This window comes from Myotis yumanensis, unplaced genomic scaffold, assembly GCF_028538775.1.
Source record: "Myotis yumanensis isolate MYYU_CA2020_CCGP unplaced genomic scaffold, mMyoYum1.0.hap1 SCAF_6, whole genome shotgun sequence".
Taxonomy (NCBI): Eukaryota; Metazoa; Chordata; class Mammalia; order Chiroptera; family Vespertilionidae; genus Myotis; species Myotis yumanensis.
The window spans coordinates 9,990,447-10,011,478 of NW_027223757.1; the positions used below are offsets into that span (position 1 = coordinate 9,990,447).

At 36.5% G+C, this 21,032-nt stretch overlaps 1 protein-coding gene across 5 annotated transcripts in view; it reads right to left on the reverse strand.

Moving 5' to 3' along the window:
- Positions 1-6,519: 6,519 nt before the first annotated feature.
- TAB2 (TGF-beta activated kinase 1 (MAP3K7) binding protein 2) overlaps positions 6,520-21,032 on the reverse strand; it is a 61,662-nt gene continuing 47,149 nt past the window's right edge. For 3 of the 5 annotated variants that reach the window (XM_070417494.1, XM_070417492.1, XM_070417493.1), the window contains 4 exons: positions 13,455-13,615; positions 13,155-13,248; positions 11,742-11,822; positions 6,520-8,489 (listed from right to left, as the gene is read on the reverse strand). In XM_070417494.1, the coding sequence (XP_070273595.1) occupies positions 8,347-8,489; positions 11,742-11,822; positions 13,155-13,248; positions 13,455-13,615 (479 nt within the window). In that variant the 3' untranslated portion in view covers positions 6,520-8,346. The remainder of the gene's footprint in view (positions 8,490-11,741; positions 11,823-13,154; positions 13,249-13,454; positions 13,616-21,032) is intronic. The other 2 variants (XM_070417495.1, XM_070417496.1) reach the window with 2 other exon arrangements.

The following is a 21,032-nucleotide window of genomic DNA, read 5'->3' on the forward strand; positions in this document are numbered from 1 at the left end:
TCACATTCAGTAGCTTAGCAGGGTGTGGTTGCCCGGGTTGGTAAATTAGTGTTCTATGTGTGCACAGTCCTATTAGGAAAAGAACCTGGCACTTCAGCAAAAGGTTTTGTGAAATCACTGATAAAACCCAAAAAGTAGTAATTAAGATTTCAAGCCAACTCATGTAATAAAACACACACTTGTTTCATGGTATTCCTCACAGAGTGTCTTGGTTATGTACAACCAATCTACAAACATACAAATAGTTCTTCCTTTCTATTATTCCTTTAGTCGGAAGACCACCCTTTTCACATCATTCTTGGTTAAGAGGAGAGGGTTATTACACACTTTGCATTCCATTTTCTTCTTTCTTCCCTCTTTTCCTGACCAATTTCCTCAGGAAAAAGAGTCCCTCATTCCTCTGTGCTTCAATCTTGAGGGGAAAAAAATTGATTCTCTTGTTAAAGAACAAGAAGCCACTCAAATATCTGTATCCAAGAAAAGGCAACATTTGAGCTTTGAAGTAAAATCGGATGTTAACAGAATCAGCATCCTCAATTTCAAATGCCAATTTCTTAATTTTCTGGAATATCTACAGAGGTCTCTACTCTCCCATCCTCTTCCAGAACCACACAGAGATAATAAACATTCTCAGTTAATGTCACTATTACATTTACACGCCCCAATAGTACTGTACCTTATTTCCATATTTCAAACGCAAAGCATTCCAGTTAACTACCAGGTTGGCCTGGAAACCTATTATAATATTGGTCCTATGAGAAAATATATACCAAGTTCAAAATGGCTGTACCCACTGATTAACTTAGAATTAAATGTTAGGAATAAATCTGGGCTGCAAGAATCATTATCACGGTCAACAATTACTGACCTCTTACTATGCATAAAGGTATTTACTGTGGGGGACACAGAGGGATGTCATAACATTTACCGTATCAGTACATGAATGCGGAGGTCAAAGTAGCAATGAATGTCAAGCGGGCAGAAAACACAGCAAGTGCAAAGAAAAGGTGCAGTTTGGAAGGGTTGGAAGGGTCTCATAATCTTGACCCTTGAAAGTTAAACTTAAGTAGAGAGATGAGAAATGAGATGGACAAAAGTACATTAATGGGAATGTGGAAAATATCTACACATTGAGGAAGGATCACAGGAATTCTCGTGTTTTCATATTACACAGTGTTTTTCAAAGTATCACACTTTAAAAAGATATTCGCTTGTAAGAACATGTAATAACTTCAAAATGCAACGGGTATTTAACGTTAAGGTATGCCTTTAACATTTATGTAGAATGTTTTTTGTACTCGTTCAATAGAAACTTACCTGGCCCCTGAGTAAAGTTAGCAATAAAACTACTGGTCCGCAATGTGTTAAGGGAAGTGACTAGGCCAGGTTAATACAAGAGTATTCTGTTGGAAAGTAACAAACCATCTAGAAGAGGGAGGTAAGGACAGACTACAGAACCTTACAGATTTCTGAGCAGCAGCGTGCGGACTCCCTTGGTGTTCTCTTTATTCTAGCTGCAGTGTGCCGAGGTGTAAGAGCCGGAGGCAGGGGACTAATTAGATCAGACTGTGAAAAGGCACTAAGTCTACTAGAACTGATGAGTGGGATTTAAAGTCTTTTTCTTTTTTTTTAATCTCTGGGAAGCACTTCCATGGTGAAGATGCTACAGTATTTGTCCACTGTGCTATGAGGATTACAAAGTTTCAGAATGCAGATCTGTAAGTTGTAATGGTTCTACTATGTAGTTGAGACCAGAGGAAGAATGTGTCCCTGCCCTCAGAAAAGGAGGAGGTAAAGATGATCTGTGAAGAAAGAAACTAGAATGAAGTGTACGTTGGGTCAATTTTAGGCTTAAAAGAAATATGCAGTTGTGCAAACATTGGAGTCCTTTGAAGAGTTTATTATCCCGGAGAAATAATTTGTTATGCTCCATAAAATGCACATTCTTTAGATAGCTGGACAAGTAACAGAAATACGAACACACTTGATCTTTAGGTCAGCATAATTTTATCTTTGCAAAGCAACCAAACTTTTGATAAAGCAAAGAATTCAACCACAGTGACTGAAATATTAAATTCCGAGCCCCCGATATATATCTAGAGCCCAGTGGTTCTCAACCTGTGGGTCGAGACCCCTTTGGCGGTCGAACGACCCTTTCACAGGTGTCGCCTAAGACCATCCTGCATATCAGATATTTACATTACAATTCATAACAGTAGCAACATTACAGTTATGAAGTAGCAACAAAAATAATTTTATGGTTGGGTCTCAACATGAGGAACTGTATTTAAAGGGCCATAAGGTTGAGAACCACTGCGTCTAGACCAGTGGTTCCCAAACTTATTTGGCCTACCGCCCCCTTTCCAGAAAAAATATTACTCAGTGCCCCCTGGAAATTAATTTTTAAAAAATTTTAATAGCAATTAAACAGAAAGATATATGCCCCCAAATGCACCTGTGGCCATCACCGACCCCCCTGGATCGCTGCAGCGCCCACCAGGGGGCGGTAGCGCCCACTTTGGGAATCACTAGACGATTCAGAGAAGTAGCAAACTTACCACTTGGTTCATTAACACTGTGGAGAAAAATGCCTTAAAACTCATTTGTACAAGAACATGGCCTATTACTTTAGGATAATCCAGTTCCTAGTGAGAGAAGGGATTGGTTCAGGAAGTTTCACATAAGTCCCCTAACATCTTCTGAGGTGGGTTTAACGTGAATATAAAAAACAAGGAAGTATCCCAAGGTTACGGAGTGGATCTGGGGAGATGGCACAGTTTAACTGTCTTGAATCTTGAGATCTGCGAGGTCGACCTGGGGAACAACCATGTGTCCGTGTTAAAATGCAGTTGCTTTCATAATTTTCCAAGCAACTAGGTAAATCAATAAATTATTATACTACACAGCAATTCTATTTTTGAACCAATATAGGGAATTCATAGTTACAAACATAATGCATTATCAAACATTTTTGGATGATCAACTACACTCCCTTAAAAAAGAAATCCAAACAGCTTGCTACATAGAGGGGAAAAACCCAACCCGAGAAATAAAAAGCTACAAAATTTTGTTTTCTTTAGAAAAAGTTCTTTCTTTTCTCTGTTGCCTGATTATATTTTCAGATGAAAGCAATAAAAATTAAAATGCAGCCCAGGGCGATTTTATCTCCAAGTAAAATGGATCTAATTGTAGCTTCTGAAAACTGAAGCCAGAAATGTGTTCACTTGTCATAGAGAAATAGAAGTATTTTGTAATACTATATGGAAAACTATGCTAACACCCAGCAGGCAGATATTAAATCTGGAATGTCCTTTGTTGTCACTACGGATTTATATTTTCTAAGGCAATGCAGCCAACTTTAATTACTCATGGACTGAATATTGTATCTTACACTATTCACTTCTATCATTGCTCACTAAAAACTTCCCATCAACATTAAATTGGGGCAGAGGAAACTTTGAAATGGAAGTTAACTTTGCTATTTATGAATGCTTTGATTAAAATATGTTTAAAGTTAACAGCTAAGCCCTGGCCAGAGCAGCTCCATTGGCTGGATCTTCGGTTTGATTCCTTGGTCAGGGCCCGCACTGGAGGCAGCCCATCAATGTTTTTTGATTTTTTTTTTCCTCTTTCCCTGCCTCTTTAAAATCAGTAAACATATCCTCTGGCGAGGATTAAAAAAAAAGTTAATAGCTAATATTGGACTATGGTTTTCTGCATAAGACAATAGATTGATCCAGGTTATTTTAAAAAATAAAAAATTTAACAGCAAAATAAATTTTTATTTTCCCCCATACAAATTTGTAATACAACACCCATCTCCATATAATGTATTTATGACAGTAGATACTGGTCAACATTTTGTTAATATAAAAGTCTTCCTGAGAAGTCCAGTTTACATGCACTGCTTGCTATCCACCTCCCCTTAAAATATAGAGAATGTCAGCACCCAGAGATAGTGACGAGAAACAGAAGTCCATCTTCCCATTTGAGGTTCTTAGTGCGATGAGTCCTGGAAGGTGGTCTCCAGACCTGGTAGAGAATATTTCTGTCCCACCAGGTTTAAAAGACCAATCAAGGCAAGGCAGAGTTTTCTATAGTTCACAAGGGGATCAGTAAGTGCTACTTTGCTCTTTTCAAGTTCAGAAAAACTGAGTCATAAGTTGTTGAAAACTCTTAATACAAAGGTGCTCTTCAAGAGAAACACCATTCTCAGCACCGACACATTATTCGAGAGCAAACATTAACTAAATGACTCCTCAGGCTAAATGACCCAAGAAATCACAGTTTCAACAATGGGGTAAACTTAAAAAAAAAACCCAAAAGAAAGGAAAGGAAAAGCTCTAACTATGAAAAAAGAAGCTATATTCATTTTTCTTGCTCAGCTGAAAAACCTGGTTTCTCTCATCAGTTAAAAAGCCTGGGGAAATTAGAGGTCGACCAAGATGGCGGCGTAGGTAAACACCGGAGACCGCTGCCGCAAACAACCATTTCAAAAATACAACTAAAAGACTGAACGGACATCACCCAGAACCACAGGAAGGCTGGCTGAAGAGAGACTCTACAACTAGAAGGAAAGAGAACAGCAAATCGAGGCTCAGAGGCGGCGCAGTGTGGAAAATACAAAGGTACCGAGGTGCGCGCGAAAGCGGGCTGGTGGCTGAGGGCGCGGTTGTCGTTTTCTGCCGGGAGTGAGTCTCAGACTCTGGGCTCCAGATCCGGGCGAGTCTCTAGGGACCCAGACTCAAACGGGAGAAGCGGGATTACCCGGCATCAGTTGGAACCTGAGGGCAGCTTTCTCTCCGAGGTTTGCAGCGGCTGCCGGGGTTCTGAGAAGCAGAGCCTCTGGGAACGGGACTGAGCGTGGCCATAACTGCTCCCTCCGCCCGCCCTGTTGAGCCCGCCCCGCCCAAAGCCTGCGCACAGCCATTTGCCGATCGCCTCAGGCAAAGGCTGGATTAGCGCCTCCCCAGAAGACAGACGTTTTCCGCACAGCTGATTCCTATAGCCAGTCGGCCTGAGGGTCAAATCCCCCTAGTGTTAACTACAACAATTAAGGCTTGGCTAGAACAAGACTGCGCACAGAGACCACAAGGGGGTGCACCAAGAAAGCATAAAAGATGCGGAGACAAAAAAACATGACAGAAATGGAGGATATGGAGCTAAGAATCGCAATTTTGAGGGCTTGCCATAAATTTGTGCAGAACCTCACGAAAACTAATGAGACCCTCGATGCTACGATAAAGAAATTAGAAAGTAAGCATACACGGACTGAAATAAAGAATATTATACCCAATAGCAGACCAGAGGAGTACAATAATCAAACCAAAGATTCGACAAAAAGCACCCAATTGGAAAAGCAAAATGAAAAAAGAATCCGAAAGTGTGAAGATAGTGTAAGGAGCCTCTGGGACAGCTTTAAGCGGTCTAATATCAGAGTCATTGGAGTGCCAGAAGATGAGAGACAGCAAGATATTGAAAACCTATTTCAAGAAATAATGGCAGAAAACTTCCCTCACCTGGTGAAAGAAATGGACTTACAGGTCCAAGAAGCGCAGAGAACCCCAAACAAAAGGAATCCAAAGAGGACCACACCAAGACACATCATCATTAAAATGCCAAGAGCAAAAGACAAAGAGAAAATCTTAAAAGCAGCAAGAGAAAGAGGCTCAATTACCTACAAGGGAATACCCATACGACTGTCAGCTGATTTCTCAACAGAAACTTTGCAGGCCAGAAGGGAATGGCAAGAAATTTTCAAAGTGCTGAATACCAAGAACCTACAACCAAGATTACTTTATCCAGCAAAGCTATCATTCAGAATTGAAGGTCAGATAAAGAGCTTCACAGATAAGGAAAAGCTAAAGGAGTTCATCACCACCAAACCAGTATTATATGAAATGCTGAAAGGTATCCTTTAAGAAGAGGAAGAAGAAGAAAAAGGTAAAGATACAAATTATGAACAACAAACATGCATCTATCAACAAATGAATCTAAGAATCAAGTGAATAAATAACCTGATGTACAGAATGAACTGGTGATTATAATAGAATCAGGGACATAGAAAGGGAATAGACTGACTATTCTTGGGGGAAAAAGGGGTGTGGGAGATGCGGGAAGTGACTGGACAAAAATCATGCACCTATGGATGAACACAGTGGGTGGGGAGTGAGGGTGGAGGGTGGGGTGGGAGCTGGAAGGAGGGGAGTTATGGGGGGAAAAAAGAGGAACAAATGTAATAATCTGAACAATAAAGATTTAATTTAAAAAAAAAAAAAAAAAAAAAGCCTGGGGAAATTAATAAAAATAATCCAAGAAATGTAGTTGAATGCCATGATGTCATGAGAAGACTCCAGACAATGAGTTTCTCTGGTTTCAATTAACTATAAATTATCTCCTGTCCCACAAACTTTAAAAACAAGTCACAAAATCCACATTAGAATATAAGTTTTTTAATTTTTATAAATAACTTATCTGTTACAAAGATAGTTTACCCAGCTAAATCACAAAACCATCAACTCAAGATATCCAAATTACATTTTATTAATAAAACAAGTAAAAACTGATTTATCAATCTTCACATAGAACTGCAGAGGAAGCTGAAAAACAAGGCCTATTTTTAAAGCAAAATGCATCAAATGTAAGGGCTGTGGGTCTACTGTCTAACTAGGATTGTCATATTTCTTCACATATACACAGTGCAAAACCTGGAATTCAAGGCTTTGACATTCATATAGATCACCTGTAATAATCCTGTTTATTTAAAAAATATCCATTTGCAAACATTTACAATGGGTGACAGTCTACATTATCTCCTATCTTTTGCTACATTTCAGCACTTCCATTAGCCCCATTCTAAGCACTGTTATATAATTTCATAATTCTTTTTAAATGCATACTGTTATTTCTTTTCTTGATTTTATTTAGTTATATACATTCCTGATCATCTGACTATTTATTTTCCTTATAAAAATATATCATGAAAATAAAGAGATGCTTGAGGTTGCTTCAGTGTTCAAGTTTGCTTTTCTTTTTTCCAGCTTTTCTTCAGTTGTCCTAAATATGACTAGCCTTGTTTTATAAATACACATGATACTGCCACCAAGTCAGGTTTAGAAACAAATTGCCCCAACAGTAAAGCATTTAAACTTCTCTTTCTCTCTCTCTCTCTAAAAAAAAAGAAAGGGGCTGCTGTAGGTACTGCTGCTGTTGCTGGTTTTGAAACTGTACTTTCCCAATAGTAATCTCTTGTGGAAGTTCTGTGGGACACCAGGCAGATGAAGCAAGTTTAACCTTGTTGCTCTTTCAGTGGGTTAAAAATATCTTGTTTTAAGCTTCCCTGTGGAAGACAAAACACTGTTGTTTCACCCACCACTAGTCCGTATATAATGTGACCTATAGACAAAGGTCTTGTAATATCTTTTGCAATTCATTGTGCAGCATCTGTATGTCTTCACAGAATATCGGCACTCATGAGGGTAAAAGCACAGAATAAGTAGAGGAAAGTTATTTTGTGCATAGTTTCATTTCATTAATGCTTTTTTATTTTAAGGCATTGCTTCTTTTGGGTAAGGCTTAAAAAGGGACATGATCGTGCTTAATCACTAAAAGGAAAAAAGAAAATTAGTTAACAAAAGACTATTACACTATACATATAGAAATATAAGGAAATAATAAAGGAGAAAAGAAATCACTTAAAGCAGACTTGAGAGATCTGTACAGTAGGAAAGCTTTGGGGTACTTCACTGCATGTTTGTACAGACAAAGCATGCTGCTTTCCTTTACATCTTTAGACCCTAGATGCTGGCTTCAGAGTGGAGACGTTTTCAGGGAAGACAAAGACAAGGCCAAGAGTACCACAGATTTGTGAAGTTCTTCCCCTATCCGTGGGCACTATGCGGCAGCAGTTTTTAAATAGTTAAACCTTGTTCTTTTTCTTCACGTTTGTAGTGTTTCACTGAAAGCTTAAAAAAAAAAGCCATCATTTTATTCCTTCCTCCTGTCAAAATTCAGTAGTGACATGAGGGGAAAAAGGTATTGGGAACACGCAGGCATCAACATATCGAGAATTATCCATAATGGGCTACTGGTAACACTGTACATGGTTAGGCAGCGGGCAACCAAGTCTTTCAGCAGATTACCTTTCATGTGATGAATTTCAACTGCCCATGATATTAGACTGAGGTATTATTAGCTCCGTGGGCTGACATTTAACATTAGCAAAACACCATCTTGTCACACCTTCAATTTGACAAAATCCTACGTAGCAGTGAAACTTTCCCCCTGATGACAGACTAGTTCTTGAACTTCAGATGTGGTTTTGGAGAAGAAGTAAGGCCTACTGGCTCAGAAATGCCTTGGCATCTCACACTGTTCACAGCGGATTAAGGCTGGATGGTTCAAAAAAGTACAGGCAGTGCAATTCCACTGAGCCCCCTCATCATCTTCTGTATCTTGAGTCTTTGGTGTTTTGATGGTGGACCTTTGATCTGTAAGGAAGCAAAATAATTATTTTAGAAGGGAAAATCACCAAGTCATAAACTACTGGCAATCTTAAGCACTATTTGTACCGCACAGCACGAAGCCAGTTGTTAACCAGATGAAGCATCTAAACTGACACACAAGCTTGGTCCTTACCAATCTCTATCAAGTTGTTACTTCTCCATTGGGGAATAGCTACATGGACATTATGTAGTCAGTCACCTCAATATCTTCTAAAAGGGGAAGCCAGCATCATTTTCCCCAATTTATAGCAGGAGAAAAGGGAAATCAAATCATATAGTGACTGATAGCAAAGATTCCCATAATGTCACCTAAGATTGTGGAAAGGTGTCCTACTATAACACAATACTTACAGTGAATTTATATTAAAGTTAGAGTTTCATTTCCCACTGAGCAGTATTTATATTTCTGTTTTCTACCAGGAATTAAGTTTTTGTTAAATGTTCTCTATCTGCTGAAAATGTAAGCTTTGAACACAAACAAAATATAAAGATAAAATAATTTCTATAATCTTATATAACTAATAAGAGGCCTGGAGAAGTTAACAGGGTAAAAATTTTTACCATTTTTCATTTTATTTTTAAATCAAATTTATTATGAAGCAGTAGAAAGAACACTAGATTGAAGGTTGTGAGAATGGAGTTCTACATCTGGCTTTGCTACTAATTCCTGATTTCTTTCCTCTGTGATCTTAGATAAATCATATATCCTTTAGGTCTAATCTTTCTTACTGATAGTATAAAGTCACTGCAGCTTTAAGAGGCCAATGTTCTAGAGTGTTTGAATGAATAGAGGTATCTTAAATATGAGAAATTATTATATTTCTCCAAAGTTGTGACTAAAATGAAACTATACTTAATGGATCTTTTTTAGGGGGATCCCATTATAAATTTGGAATAGTATTCCTTCAAATTATTTTGGGAAAGTTTAAAGTAAAAGTTATTAGAGCTCTCCTGTCAGGTTTTTAATTTAATGATTTAAACTATTAAATCAGTGTGTATTTAATGATTTAAACTATTAAAACAGTGTGTATTAATTTGCAAATTCTCCCTACTATCATTCAGTTACTGAGACAGTAACTGAATGATATATTTTCTATTTTAAAAGACAAACTATTGTATTATTAGATGAAAATATAGTAAGTTTTTATAATAATTTAAAAATAATTAAGTGGTGTTTAGTACTCCATGCCCCTTTAGCAGTACCTTATTTACTGATTAGTTTTCAGGAGCACTTTATTGCAAAACTCCCAACTTCAGGCATTGGTCACAATATTTAGGCACATGCATGAGCAACTTGAAAATACTTGAAAAATCCAGGATCTGACAATACTAGTTAGTATCCCCTAAAACACCTTAAAATAAATACAGTTGAAAAAGTTTGACTTTTTACCATCTAAATTTATTTCATATTCCATACTTGGGAAACATGTTATAGAATGATTATTTTAATCTGGGGATCCATCCTAGTTACTAGAATTTGTTTTACTCTGGTGTTAGAAAACATTCTTGGCACATTTTTGAAATTGTCTACCCTTTTTGTTTAACTACAAAGGATTTTTAGGTAGGAGGGGCCACTCAATCTATAATAACATTTCAATTTATTATTAAATACCAGCGTCTTCTTAATTAGTAATATCTAAGGTAATTAATAGAGGAGCTATACCTTTTTATTTTTATTTTATTTTATTTTTAAACATATTTTATTGATTTTTTAAAGAGAGGAAGGGAGAGAGATAGAGAGTTAGAAACATCGATGAGAGAGAAACATCGATCAGCTGCCTCCTGCACATCTCCCACTAGGGATGTGCCCGCAACCCAGGTACATGCCCTTGACCGGAATCGAACCTGGGACCTTTCAGTCCGCAGGCCGACGCTCTATCCACTGAGCCAAACCGGTTTCGGCAGGAGCTATACCTTTTTAAATGAACAATCTCTACTGCTTTTCTTACATCTGCATAATCTCACTTAGAACTTAGAATTACAAATCTTTTTATTAAAGGTACTTGGAAACTAAACCATCAGAATTGAAAAAAGAAGTTACTTTGCAAAAGATGACCTGCAATTTCAGCTATTTAAAGAACTGCATTGTGAAGCAGATCTAATATTAAGAATGAAATAAATCCGTGAAACTACTAACTTCTCATTTTAGCCTCAAGGCAAAAATGATTGATTTGTTATTTCTTAAAAAATAACCAGCTACAAGTTTCTATATTTTGTGAAAAAGCTTTTAAGTAATCAATTAAAAAAAAAATTTTACCATGCAAATTTTCAAACATATATACGAAAGTAGAGATAATAGTAAAACAAACCCTCATGCACTTATCCTGCTTCAATAATTGTCAAAACCAGTCTTATTTTATATATAGTCCACCTCTCTCCTACCCTCAACACACAAGTACTTTATGTTGAAGCAAAAGAGAAAATTTTTCTTAGAAAGATTCTGATTTTTGAAAGAGTAAAAAGATTAGAGGCAACTCATTCAGAATCTGAAATACCTACTTTGCTTTTTTTAAGGAAATAGGCTATGCCACCATTTTCTTTATTCCTTCCTTAACATCAAATAGCATCCAGTGTCTGAATACTTGTGTACTGTGCCAAATACCCTAATCTCACTTTTGCTCTGCTATAGTAACAGTTCATTACATTTCAGCTCAAAACATTTAAGTCACAAAATATCAAGATTAGGTAGGCCTAATTAAATTACACTTAAATTAATGCCTGGAGTAAAAATTCCACAAACATATTTTGACATTTCCTAGTTTGTAGAGCATATACTCTATGAATATCAATGATGTAAAATGACAGTAGGTCATAGTTTTCAAAAATCACTTATCTGAAATTCACAGTATTTGATTATACAAAATTATGCATAAATTTAATAAAACAGGCTACTAATGAAAAATAAACTTTCCTATTATATCTTCCTCATCATTTGTCAAAAATTATAAAGAATACAAATTTTTACACCTGATGATTTTTTTTTTTTGGCCAAGATTGATATTTTGGGAGTGTGTAATGAATCCTAAGGAAACCTACTACTTTTTAAGAGCTAAATACATTACACTTTTGCATCCTCTCCAACTCTGAGCACATAAATAAAAATCAACAAATATGTTCCTAATGAATCCATCCAAGAATGTCTAGGTTTGAAGCACTTCTAGAGAGGAAGGTTGCTAAAGTTTTCGGAAATCTTGCTTTCAATATGTAACAGTTTTCACACTTAATGGATACACTAACCTTTGGGTTTTGGAGGCACAGGACCTACAAATCCAATATTGTCATAAAAGTTATGAATAGCGCTGGGATTAAAATGTGGTCCTGAAATATATAAAAAGTAAATATTTCAATGTTTATAGCTCCAGATATTTTATTTTTTAAAAACCAAATATTTTATTTCTAAAAAATAGTCACAGAAATGCTTTTCATTTATTTTGTACCTCTAATCTCAAATTATATGTAAGGATTTCAAAACAGCTGAGCTAGGCATAGTACAGTACTTGTAAGAGAGGTTATAAGTGGTAAATTGGGGAAGAAGTCAAATTAATGCTAGTAATACAGTGACATAATTAGAACCAGACCCCTGTTCTATGGGACAAAATACCTAAAAATTTAACAATTTAAAATTTAATTTTAAGTGACCAAACATGGCCTTTAGCAACTAAACAGCGTGGCCTCCAATAAGTATAAAAACCTTGCACTGATGTAATATAATGGTTCAGATTTTAAACAAAAGGAACAAGTTCAGAATTATAGTTTCTAGACCAGCCCTTTCTTTTTCTCTCCAAAGTTATATTATGGCATTTGCTATGAATGTTTCAAGATAAACAGCTTACTAATGTTTTAAAAGAAAATAGAATGAATCATCTTTCAGTTTTAATGGATTCTGGCACACACTCAAAAGTATTATTAAGGACTTCTTTTTTTGTTGGCTTCCTTCCCTTTCCTATCTTTTCCATTTTACTAGTATATATTTCTATTATTTCCCAACCTCAGAATTAGGTTTAAGTTATAAAATTTCATTCTAATTGTCTATGAAAGTGAATTAAATTGTCAACTTTTTAAAACTACAATAAGCATCGATTACTTGTCAATAATAGTTCAAGCATAATAAACTATCATTGTTCTAAAAATGTACAAGCAATATTTTTATTCTCTTCTCTATTTGTCAATTAAGATAGTGTCATTAGGTGGGGATGCTTTAAATTATGTTTTGAAAAGCATAATTCTTGAAAGGTAAAAGGGCAAAGGGAAATACAAAAAAGGTGCCTGAGCACATACATTTTAATGTTAATAAATGTGATTGTAACACATTTCTCTAATACATAATAGCTAATAACACATTTCACTTAATACATAATGGCTAATACTTTTGACAATGCAGCCAGAGATACTAATCCTTGTCTTCCCTTAACACATGACTGAAGCAGATTTGAAGAATATAAATGTATCAAATTATTCCTCAATCAAATATATAATATTTTTTGGGGGTAGAGAAGAGAACATAAAAACCCAATAGTTCTTTAGCACTATCTGGATCCAAAGTCAAATCTGAAACAATAAGACTGTGATTGATAAATCTGTTTTCAGCCACAGGAAAAGAGTTGGTATATTTATACATTGAATTTCTGCTGAATATGCACTGAACTTTACCTCGGGCTTGAAAAAGATCAATTTCTTTGGTTAAGCAGTCAATGTCAATCTGGAGTTGTCTATTACAACTTCTCAACTGCTGCATTTCTTCCAGCTGAAAGATAATTCCATGTGAGAAGGATCTACATTGAATTCTCGTGTAATTAGTTAGAAAAAGTTGAGTTTGGCAGGGGAAGGTAAGAACAGAAGAACAAGTATGAATTAAGAGCTTTTAAAACTAGATCAAGCTTTTATACTTATGACAGATTGCCTATTCACACATTCAAGCACAGAGATCACAACAGTTATAGAAAGACTTACTGAAGGTATTTGGGATATGGAATTCGATCTTTTCAGGCGCCTTCGAGTTAGATTATTTTCCATTTCATTGACCTCAGATTTTAGTTTATCCAGCTTTTTCTTCTGAATCTCAAGTTCTCTTTGAAGTCGTTCCATTCTGGCCTTCTGGTGTACCAATAGAGCTGCAATACATATTAGTAAACATGAGAACTCACCCACTTTAGTCAATTAACCTTTCAGCAGCATTGGCAAAAAAAATAAATGAATATTTCTGTGACAAGAGTTTGCCAAGAGTGCCAAAGATACATTAAAACAAAATATTGTGAGTTTAAACATTTGAAATTTCAAAACTTCTTAACTTGAAAATTACCTTAATTATTTAAGTGGACAAATGTCACTCTTTAAAAAAAATTTTTTAAGGGTTTGGATAAACCCACTTTCTGGCCAAAGATAACATTTTTAGGCTATTACTTCTCTAAAGGCTCTAGTCTAGTCAATTAACCAACTTACTACTACTTAATCTATATCTGACCTCTTGAAAGCCCTTTTACTCCAAAAAGTCTGATATGTCTGAACTATGCAGAGGTATTCTAATAGAAACATTTTATAAATATTTTAGAAGGGGTGGATTAGGTTTAATTTATTTTGATGACTCAACAAATAAAATGGATTGATTTTAATCCACATAAATGTTAACATTAAGTTGTTGAAATTGCAGAGTAAAAACTATATATTGAGAGAAATCAAAAACATATTTTCTTATATTCCAATCACATTTTATAAAAATATTTTCCTAAGATATTTTTAAAAAGCACACAAGTAATTTTGTAGCATGAATGATGAACTGCTTGGGAAACCTATTAAGCCATAAAAATTGATATATGTTCTTGTGAGCCATCCCTGGACAATATGAGGCTCATGTTTTTTAGGATACTGGACTGAAAGTGAAGATACCTGAATCCACTTCTATAAAAAGGCAGCTTGGGATGATTCTACCATGAGAAAACAGGCAGATTTGGAAAAGCACAATAAATGACCTTTAAAAATGAAAAACAGTAATTAAAATAAAAAGACAAGCAGATTAAACAGATTAGATTAATGCTGAACAGTCATCTTCAACTAAACTCAAACTTCCATAAATCTAAAAAATAAGGGAAAGGCTATGGCATATTAACATACATTCAGGTCACTTAATCTAGTGTATTCTAGAACCAGAATTAGGGTGTGGATTGGGGAAGGCTGTTAGTCTCAAGTACTTCAAAATGAACTTTAAACAGTTGACAATTTTCCCCAACAAAAATATGACACTAATACAATCCACAGATGTTTCCCTCCGTAATTTTCCTTTCTTATTTACTGGAAGAAACAAATACAGGGCATTATGTTTCAGTTTTAAAAACCATGGTTAGTTCTGATAAGCACGAAAATCCTGGTATCTTCCCTGCCATTTTAATATACTAGTACATTGCGTAACACAGGGAGGTGTTTTTGAAGGTAAACATATTCCTGGTTGAAACCTGTCTATCCCAGCTTGTTTTGTCAAGCTTGTATTATTAATTTGATTTTATTTGAACTGCACAGTTTTATCCCTCTATTACCAAAATATAGGAATTCTGCATCAGGGTTTATTTATTGTCCTAAAAGACGAGGAGGACATGGATTTTAGTTTTTGAGTGGGCAACAAGAAAAGATGGAGGCAGGGAGTGGAATGTAGGGAAAGGCAAAGGCAAAGCAGAAGTAATATACTTTCCTTCATTTCTAAACTCCAGCCACCAACCAACATGTCTTAAGTGGCATCAATTAACAATTTGTTCAAATTAATAATTATTTAAAAGTAGCATTTCTTAAAATGCTGAAGATTTTCTCCCAAAAAGTTGTTATATTTTTTTCTAAATGTGTAAAAGAATAATGAAAGACATTTACTTAGTGGTTCTAATGACTAAATGATGGTTTGTTTATGCTGAAATTAGAAAATAAGATATGCATTTGTGATTTCATTCAATATTATCTATGGAGAGGGGGGATGAGAAAAGATTTAAAATTAAGATTCAGTTTATAACACACTTGAGTGGTCACAATTTAAACCACAGGGCAGACAGAGACTCCAGGGTTTGAAATTATTATAACCTTTAGCCCCAGGCTGGTGATTTTCTTGGGGTGCCTGGGAGAAGCAAATGCAAACTGCTCCAGCAACCCACTTCCACCACCAGGGAGCTACTACAATGGGATCCATAGAGGAAAAATACTCAATGAAGAGAAGGTCTCAATAGAAAAATTATGACCAAATATGAATATATCTATGCTTAAACTGAAGCCCTAAAATAATACTATGAACCCACTGTCTTAGAATTTAAGAGGTATTTCTTTCTTGTAAAAATAAAATCTTAGAATGACTATGTTACTTAGAAATGACAAACCTAGTTTGTAGGCTACTCAGGATCTCTTAAGTATGTCTATTAATTACAAACAAACTATAAATGCTCTGAAAACAATAGGAAAGAGATATGATCTCTATTTCTTAGCAATTCTTTCTTCTATGTGCCCAGATTTTTATGTGTCTAGTTCCCTTTTCATTTGTGGTCTGGGATTTTTACATAGAAATCTGAGAATAATAAATTACAAAGAAAAGTGTCAAGGTAAATTTCTAAAAGTTGCTATAAAAATTCAGCTAAAATGAAACTTTTTTCTAGTTGTAGTTTTTGCAATTTTAACCTGCATTGTATAAAATATTACAGTACATACCATTAAGAAACAATATCAGACTCATAATGAAGAAAAATATTTATTGTTTATTTATAGACATTTTCACTCTGATCAGCTTCCACTAAGTGAAAAAGGGTTGGGTGTTGATTGGGAAGAAAGAATCATGACAATTATATTTCTAGGGTCTAAAAAAAAGGGAAAAGCTTGGAAAGAGACTCAGGAAAGCTTACAAAAATGAGGGCTACAGTTATGGGAAAAGGCTAGAAAATTCTACCTCATCTATGGGAAATGATTGAATAGGGATTTAAGGAATCCCTTAGACTGGCTTTTTATGTTTTTCTTTCTCTTAGCATAATGAAATAACTGTTATCTAACAAAATTATACCAACCACACATACACATGAATTAATAAGCTCATGCACATCCAGTAACATGTACTTACATAGGAGGGGTGATTTGTTACAGACTGCAGTGGGTAAGCTGAAGGAAATCTCTCCATTTCTATTATTTACATACTAGAGGCCCAGTACACAAATTTGTGCATGGGTGGGGTCCGGCTGCCCCCCCACCCCACCATGGGTCAGGCCAGTGGAGCAGGGGGCGAGGAGGGGACACAGGAGGTCCCCTTTGCCTTTGCCTACATTCCACTCCCTGCCTCCATCTTTTCTTGTTGTCCACTCAAAAACTAATTGGAGTAGGGGGGCCTGATCGGGGGCAAGGCCAGCCAGGGGGAGGGGACACAGGAGGTTTGGGGGGCCAATTGGGGCCTACATCAGGCCAGTTGGCCATCACAGTGCATGTCATAGTGACTGGTTGTTCCGCCGTTCTGATCACTTGGCTTTTATATACTAGAGGCCTGGTGCACAAATTCGTGCAACTGCGGGGTCCCTTGGCCTGGCTGGTGATCATCAGGGCCGATTGGGACCAATGGGGGCCAGCTGGCCAGGGGGAGGGACTGCAGGAGGTTGGCTGACCGTGGGAGGTTTACTGTGGAAGGGCACTCCTGTGTTGAGCGTCTGCCCCTGGTGGTCAGGGCACGTCATAGTTATCGTCTGGTTGTAATAGTCGCTTAGGCTTTTATATAGATAGATAGATAGACCCGTGGTCGGCAAACCATGGCTCGCGAGCCACATGCGGCTCTTTGGCCCCTTGAGTGTGGCTCTTCCACAAAATACCACGTGGGGGCATGTACATACAGTGCAATTGAAACTTTGTGGCCCATGCGCAGAAGTTGGTATTTTGTGGAAGAGCCACACTCAAAGAGCCAAAGAGCTGCATGTGGCTCGCGAGCTGCGGTTTGCCAAGCCGCAGTTTGCCGACCACCGAGATAGACTAATATGGACTTAAAATGCCAAGCTATTAAGAATAAATTATATTAGTTAAGATTTTTGTTTAAGGATAATTTGAGCATTATATTTATATATATTCTACTGCCTCTTAAAACACCATGAAAATGATATGAATAAAACTGGTACAATCCAGTGGTACCACAGAAAGTAGGCAATTAATGGACAAGAGATTTCAGCCAGTTTCTGGAAGACTGAATGAGAGCAGATGAAATGGCATAGACTTATGACGGAGGGTGAAGAAAGCTACAGTCTCATAGATAAGGAGAGCACTTAACACAAAGAGGCAGAACTTGCCCTGCAGAAATCTAGAGTCTCTAGACTTTGGAGAATACAGGTAACAACAGGAGACAGAAGTAAGGAATGAGCCAGAAATCAGGAGCTTAATTGGATGTCTGTTTATAGAACAGTCAACCTCTCCCCACCCCACTGAAGGGTAAGTACCTGTAAGCTTATTTGTAAGGCTCCCAAACATATTTCTCAAGCTGGTCCACAAATGTAGAGAATGCTAGGTGGTGATGATGGAGTGTTCTCTTGTAGCAGCTGGCTCCTGACTTATTCAACACAAAGCAGTCTGCCAAGTAACTAATCTCACTTTTTACACAAGATTTTCAATTAGCCTTCATAGTCCTTTATTTTAAAAAAATATGAACCAATAGACAAGGACCACAACACATCTGAGGAACATTTGATAAGAAAAAGATCTAGATAAACAATGGGAAAGACTAAATCTAGGTTAAGTAGAGATAACTGAGGAGAGAGCTGAGAACTTAAATTCTAATAAATATCATTAACAGATTTGAGACAATAATGTACCCATAAAACACAAATCTGCTATGAAAAAGGAGCTAGAGAATTAGGTATTAGAAATTTAAAAACATCACTGCTGAAATGAAAATTTCATACATAGACTGGAACAAAAATTGTAGAATGGAAAGACAAGGTGGAATATATGAGGATATAACAATGCAAAATAAATAAAAAGTTGGTCCAGAATGTTAAATAGCTGAATAAGTGAAGTTCTATAAAGAAAACAACAGAGAAACTGGGAATCAGAATGGCTGAAGGGAGTTACCAGTTTTTAAACTGAGGGGGTCCACTGAAAGTGGGACAAGGGATTAAAAAAAAAAAAGACTTCACCCAGACGCATTGTGTCTATGTACAGAAGCAATGTATATAATGTGCATACAGAACATATATAAATGTATGCATACAAATATGTATAACTTGATAAAATGAAATATCCAATTATATACAAATATTTAAACCATAATGTCTCGGTAAAGACTATACTGCAGTTTCATTTGTGGTATTTGCATTGAACCACTATTTCAAGAGTTTATAGATCATTACACTGTATTTATAAATCATCATCACACAAAAAAATGGCAGCAGAGTAGGAGGATGCTGCACGGACATGCTCCTAGGAACAAGCTGGAATTACAACTGAAATACTGAAAGCCTTCCCAAATAATCAAAGAAAACTCACAGGAGAGAAACCTGATACCCAAGGCCCGAAAGGGCTGGCCAGGCACCCACAGATGGCAAATGAAGTCCCGGAGAGATATCTCAGCTGTATGGGTGCCACTGAGAACTCTGGGATCTAATCCCGAAGCTGGGCTCCCCATTAGATAGCACCAAGCTGAAGAGGGTACCCACATAATATCTAGCTGTGAAAAGCAGTGGGGTGCTGTCTGCCAGGGAGTGGCAGCTGAAAGTTCAGGCATCCTGTTAAAGGGCCAATGCACAAAAATTCCCTGTGGAGCCACCCACCTTGTGCTCTGGCAAAGAGAGGGTGAAATGGACTGGAGCTGTGAGAGCAGAACCCAGGACTGGGGACTCAGGGGATAGAGTTTAGAAGGCAGACGCCCCGTTTCCATCTGCCTTGCCTGGGGGGAAGACAGACAGTTGACACATCCTACTGGAAAACACCTTGCCCTGAGGCCACTTCAGAGAATAAAAGTAACAATTAGGCTCCAGGCAGAAGCAACTGCCCCACCCTGTTGAAAAAAAACTCTCGCCATACCTGGGGGCAATTCAAGTTGGAATCCTATTAGTCAGTAGACAGAGGCAGTCTCTGGAGGCTTTGTCTGATCCAATTAGTCAGAAACAGCCTTTAACACCGCCCTGCACTAGAGATTGAGAAGTATACAGGACCTACCTAAAACAGTCACAAACCCAGACAGACAACCAAAATGAGGAGACAAAGAACAACCCCAAATGAAAGAACTAGCGAATTCTCCAGAAGAGAAATGAAGCAGAGATAAGAAATTTATCTGAGACAGAGTTCAGAATAAAGTTCATTTCATTTCACATTTGGAAAAATTCAGCACTTTAGATTTTTCATTATCAAGTATATTTCTCAATTAAACTTCAAGTTCCTTGAGGATAAAAATTGAATTTTTATATTAAACCTTGAAAATTATAGTCACTTGATGGGTATCTATTATATGTAAAATAATGAAACAATTTGACTTTTAATGGATAATAGAGTAAAATTCTAATATTAAGTCCAAGAAATAGAAATATTAACAGAAAAGTTGAGAGTTATATTAAAGTCTCCTATATTTAGTCTTAATATTTTTCACTTAGTAAGACAATACATTTTTGAGATATGGCAAGACTTTTAGGTTGCTGACACTGCAGAACAGTGGCTTTTTATATGCTTGTTCTAACAAGGAAATAAGTGACCTATTTAACATCTATTATACATTGCCTTCTTTGGTTTTCTAAACTTACCTACCTATTTTGTCCTCTGAAATAGACCAAAAAAAAAGGAGAAATAACAGTAAAAAAATATTTAGTACCTTTTAGATCATCTTTCAGTCAAAACTAAAATTTAATAAAGATAATTTAAGCATGCAACTCCCTCTTGTGGTTGGTAAGTTAAAAAACTAGGGCTCTCAAAGAACTCCAATAAGTTTGCTAGATGTTTTATATAGCAATTTTAGAAAACTTAGCCTTTACTAAACTTTTGTCAGTTCCTGATGAGCAATGAAGATAAATTTTTATTTAACTTTATTTGTAATTAGAGAAACACACCTGAAGCTCTGAGTCTAGATGGTGTAAGCTTTACTAATTTTAGGCATTTAATAGTTTAAATAATGTCTAATTTCTCCAGAAGCTAAAAAAAGAAAATGAAATGTGCATATTAACAAAATACCTTTGCCACTGGAAAATGTACTAGCTATTTATGGATACAAAGACCTTAGGCCTTTTTTATTTTTATTGATTTCAGGAAGGGAGAAGGGAGAGAGAAACATCAATGATGAGAGAGAATCATGGATCAGCTGCCTCCTGCATGCCCCTTACTGGGGATTGAACCCACAACCTGGGCATGTGCCCCTGACCAGAATTGAACCACAGGCCAATGCTCTATGCACTGAGCAAAACTGGTTAGGGCTTAGACCTTTTTTTTTTTTTTTTTAAATTTGCCATTGGAAATGTAATAGGTACTTACTTCTTTTAGGTTTTTGCCAGTCATGGTAAGTTTTATATGCTTAAGTCAGGTACATGTCTAAGTCATTGTAGCTAAAGAGGTACAATGTCA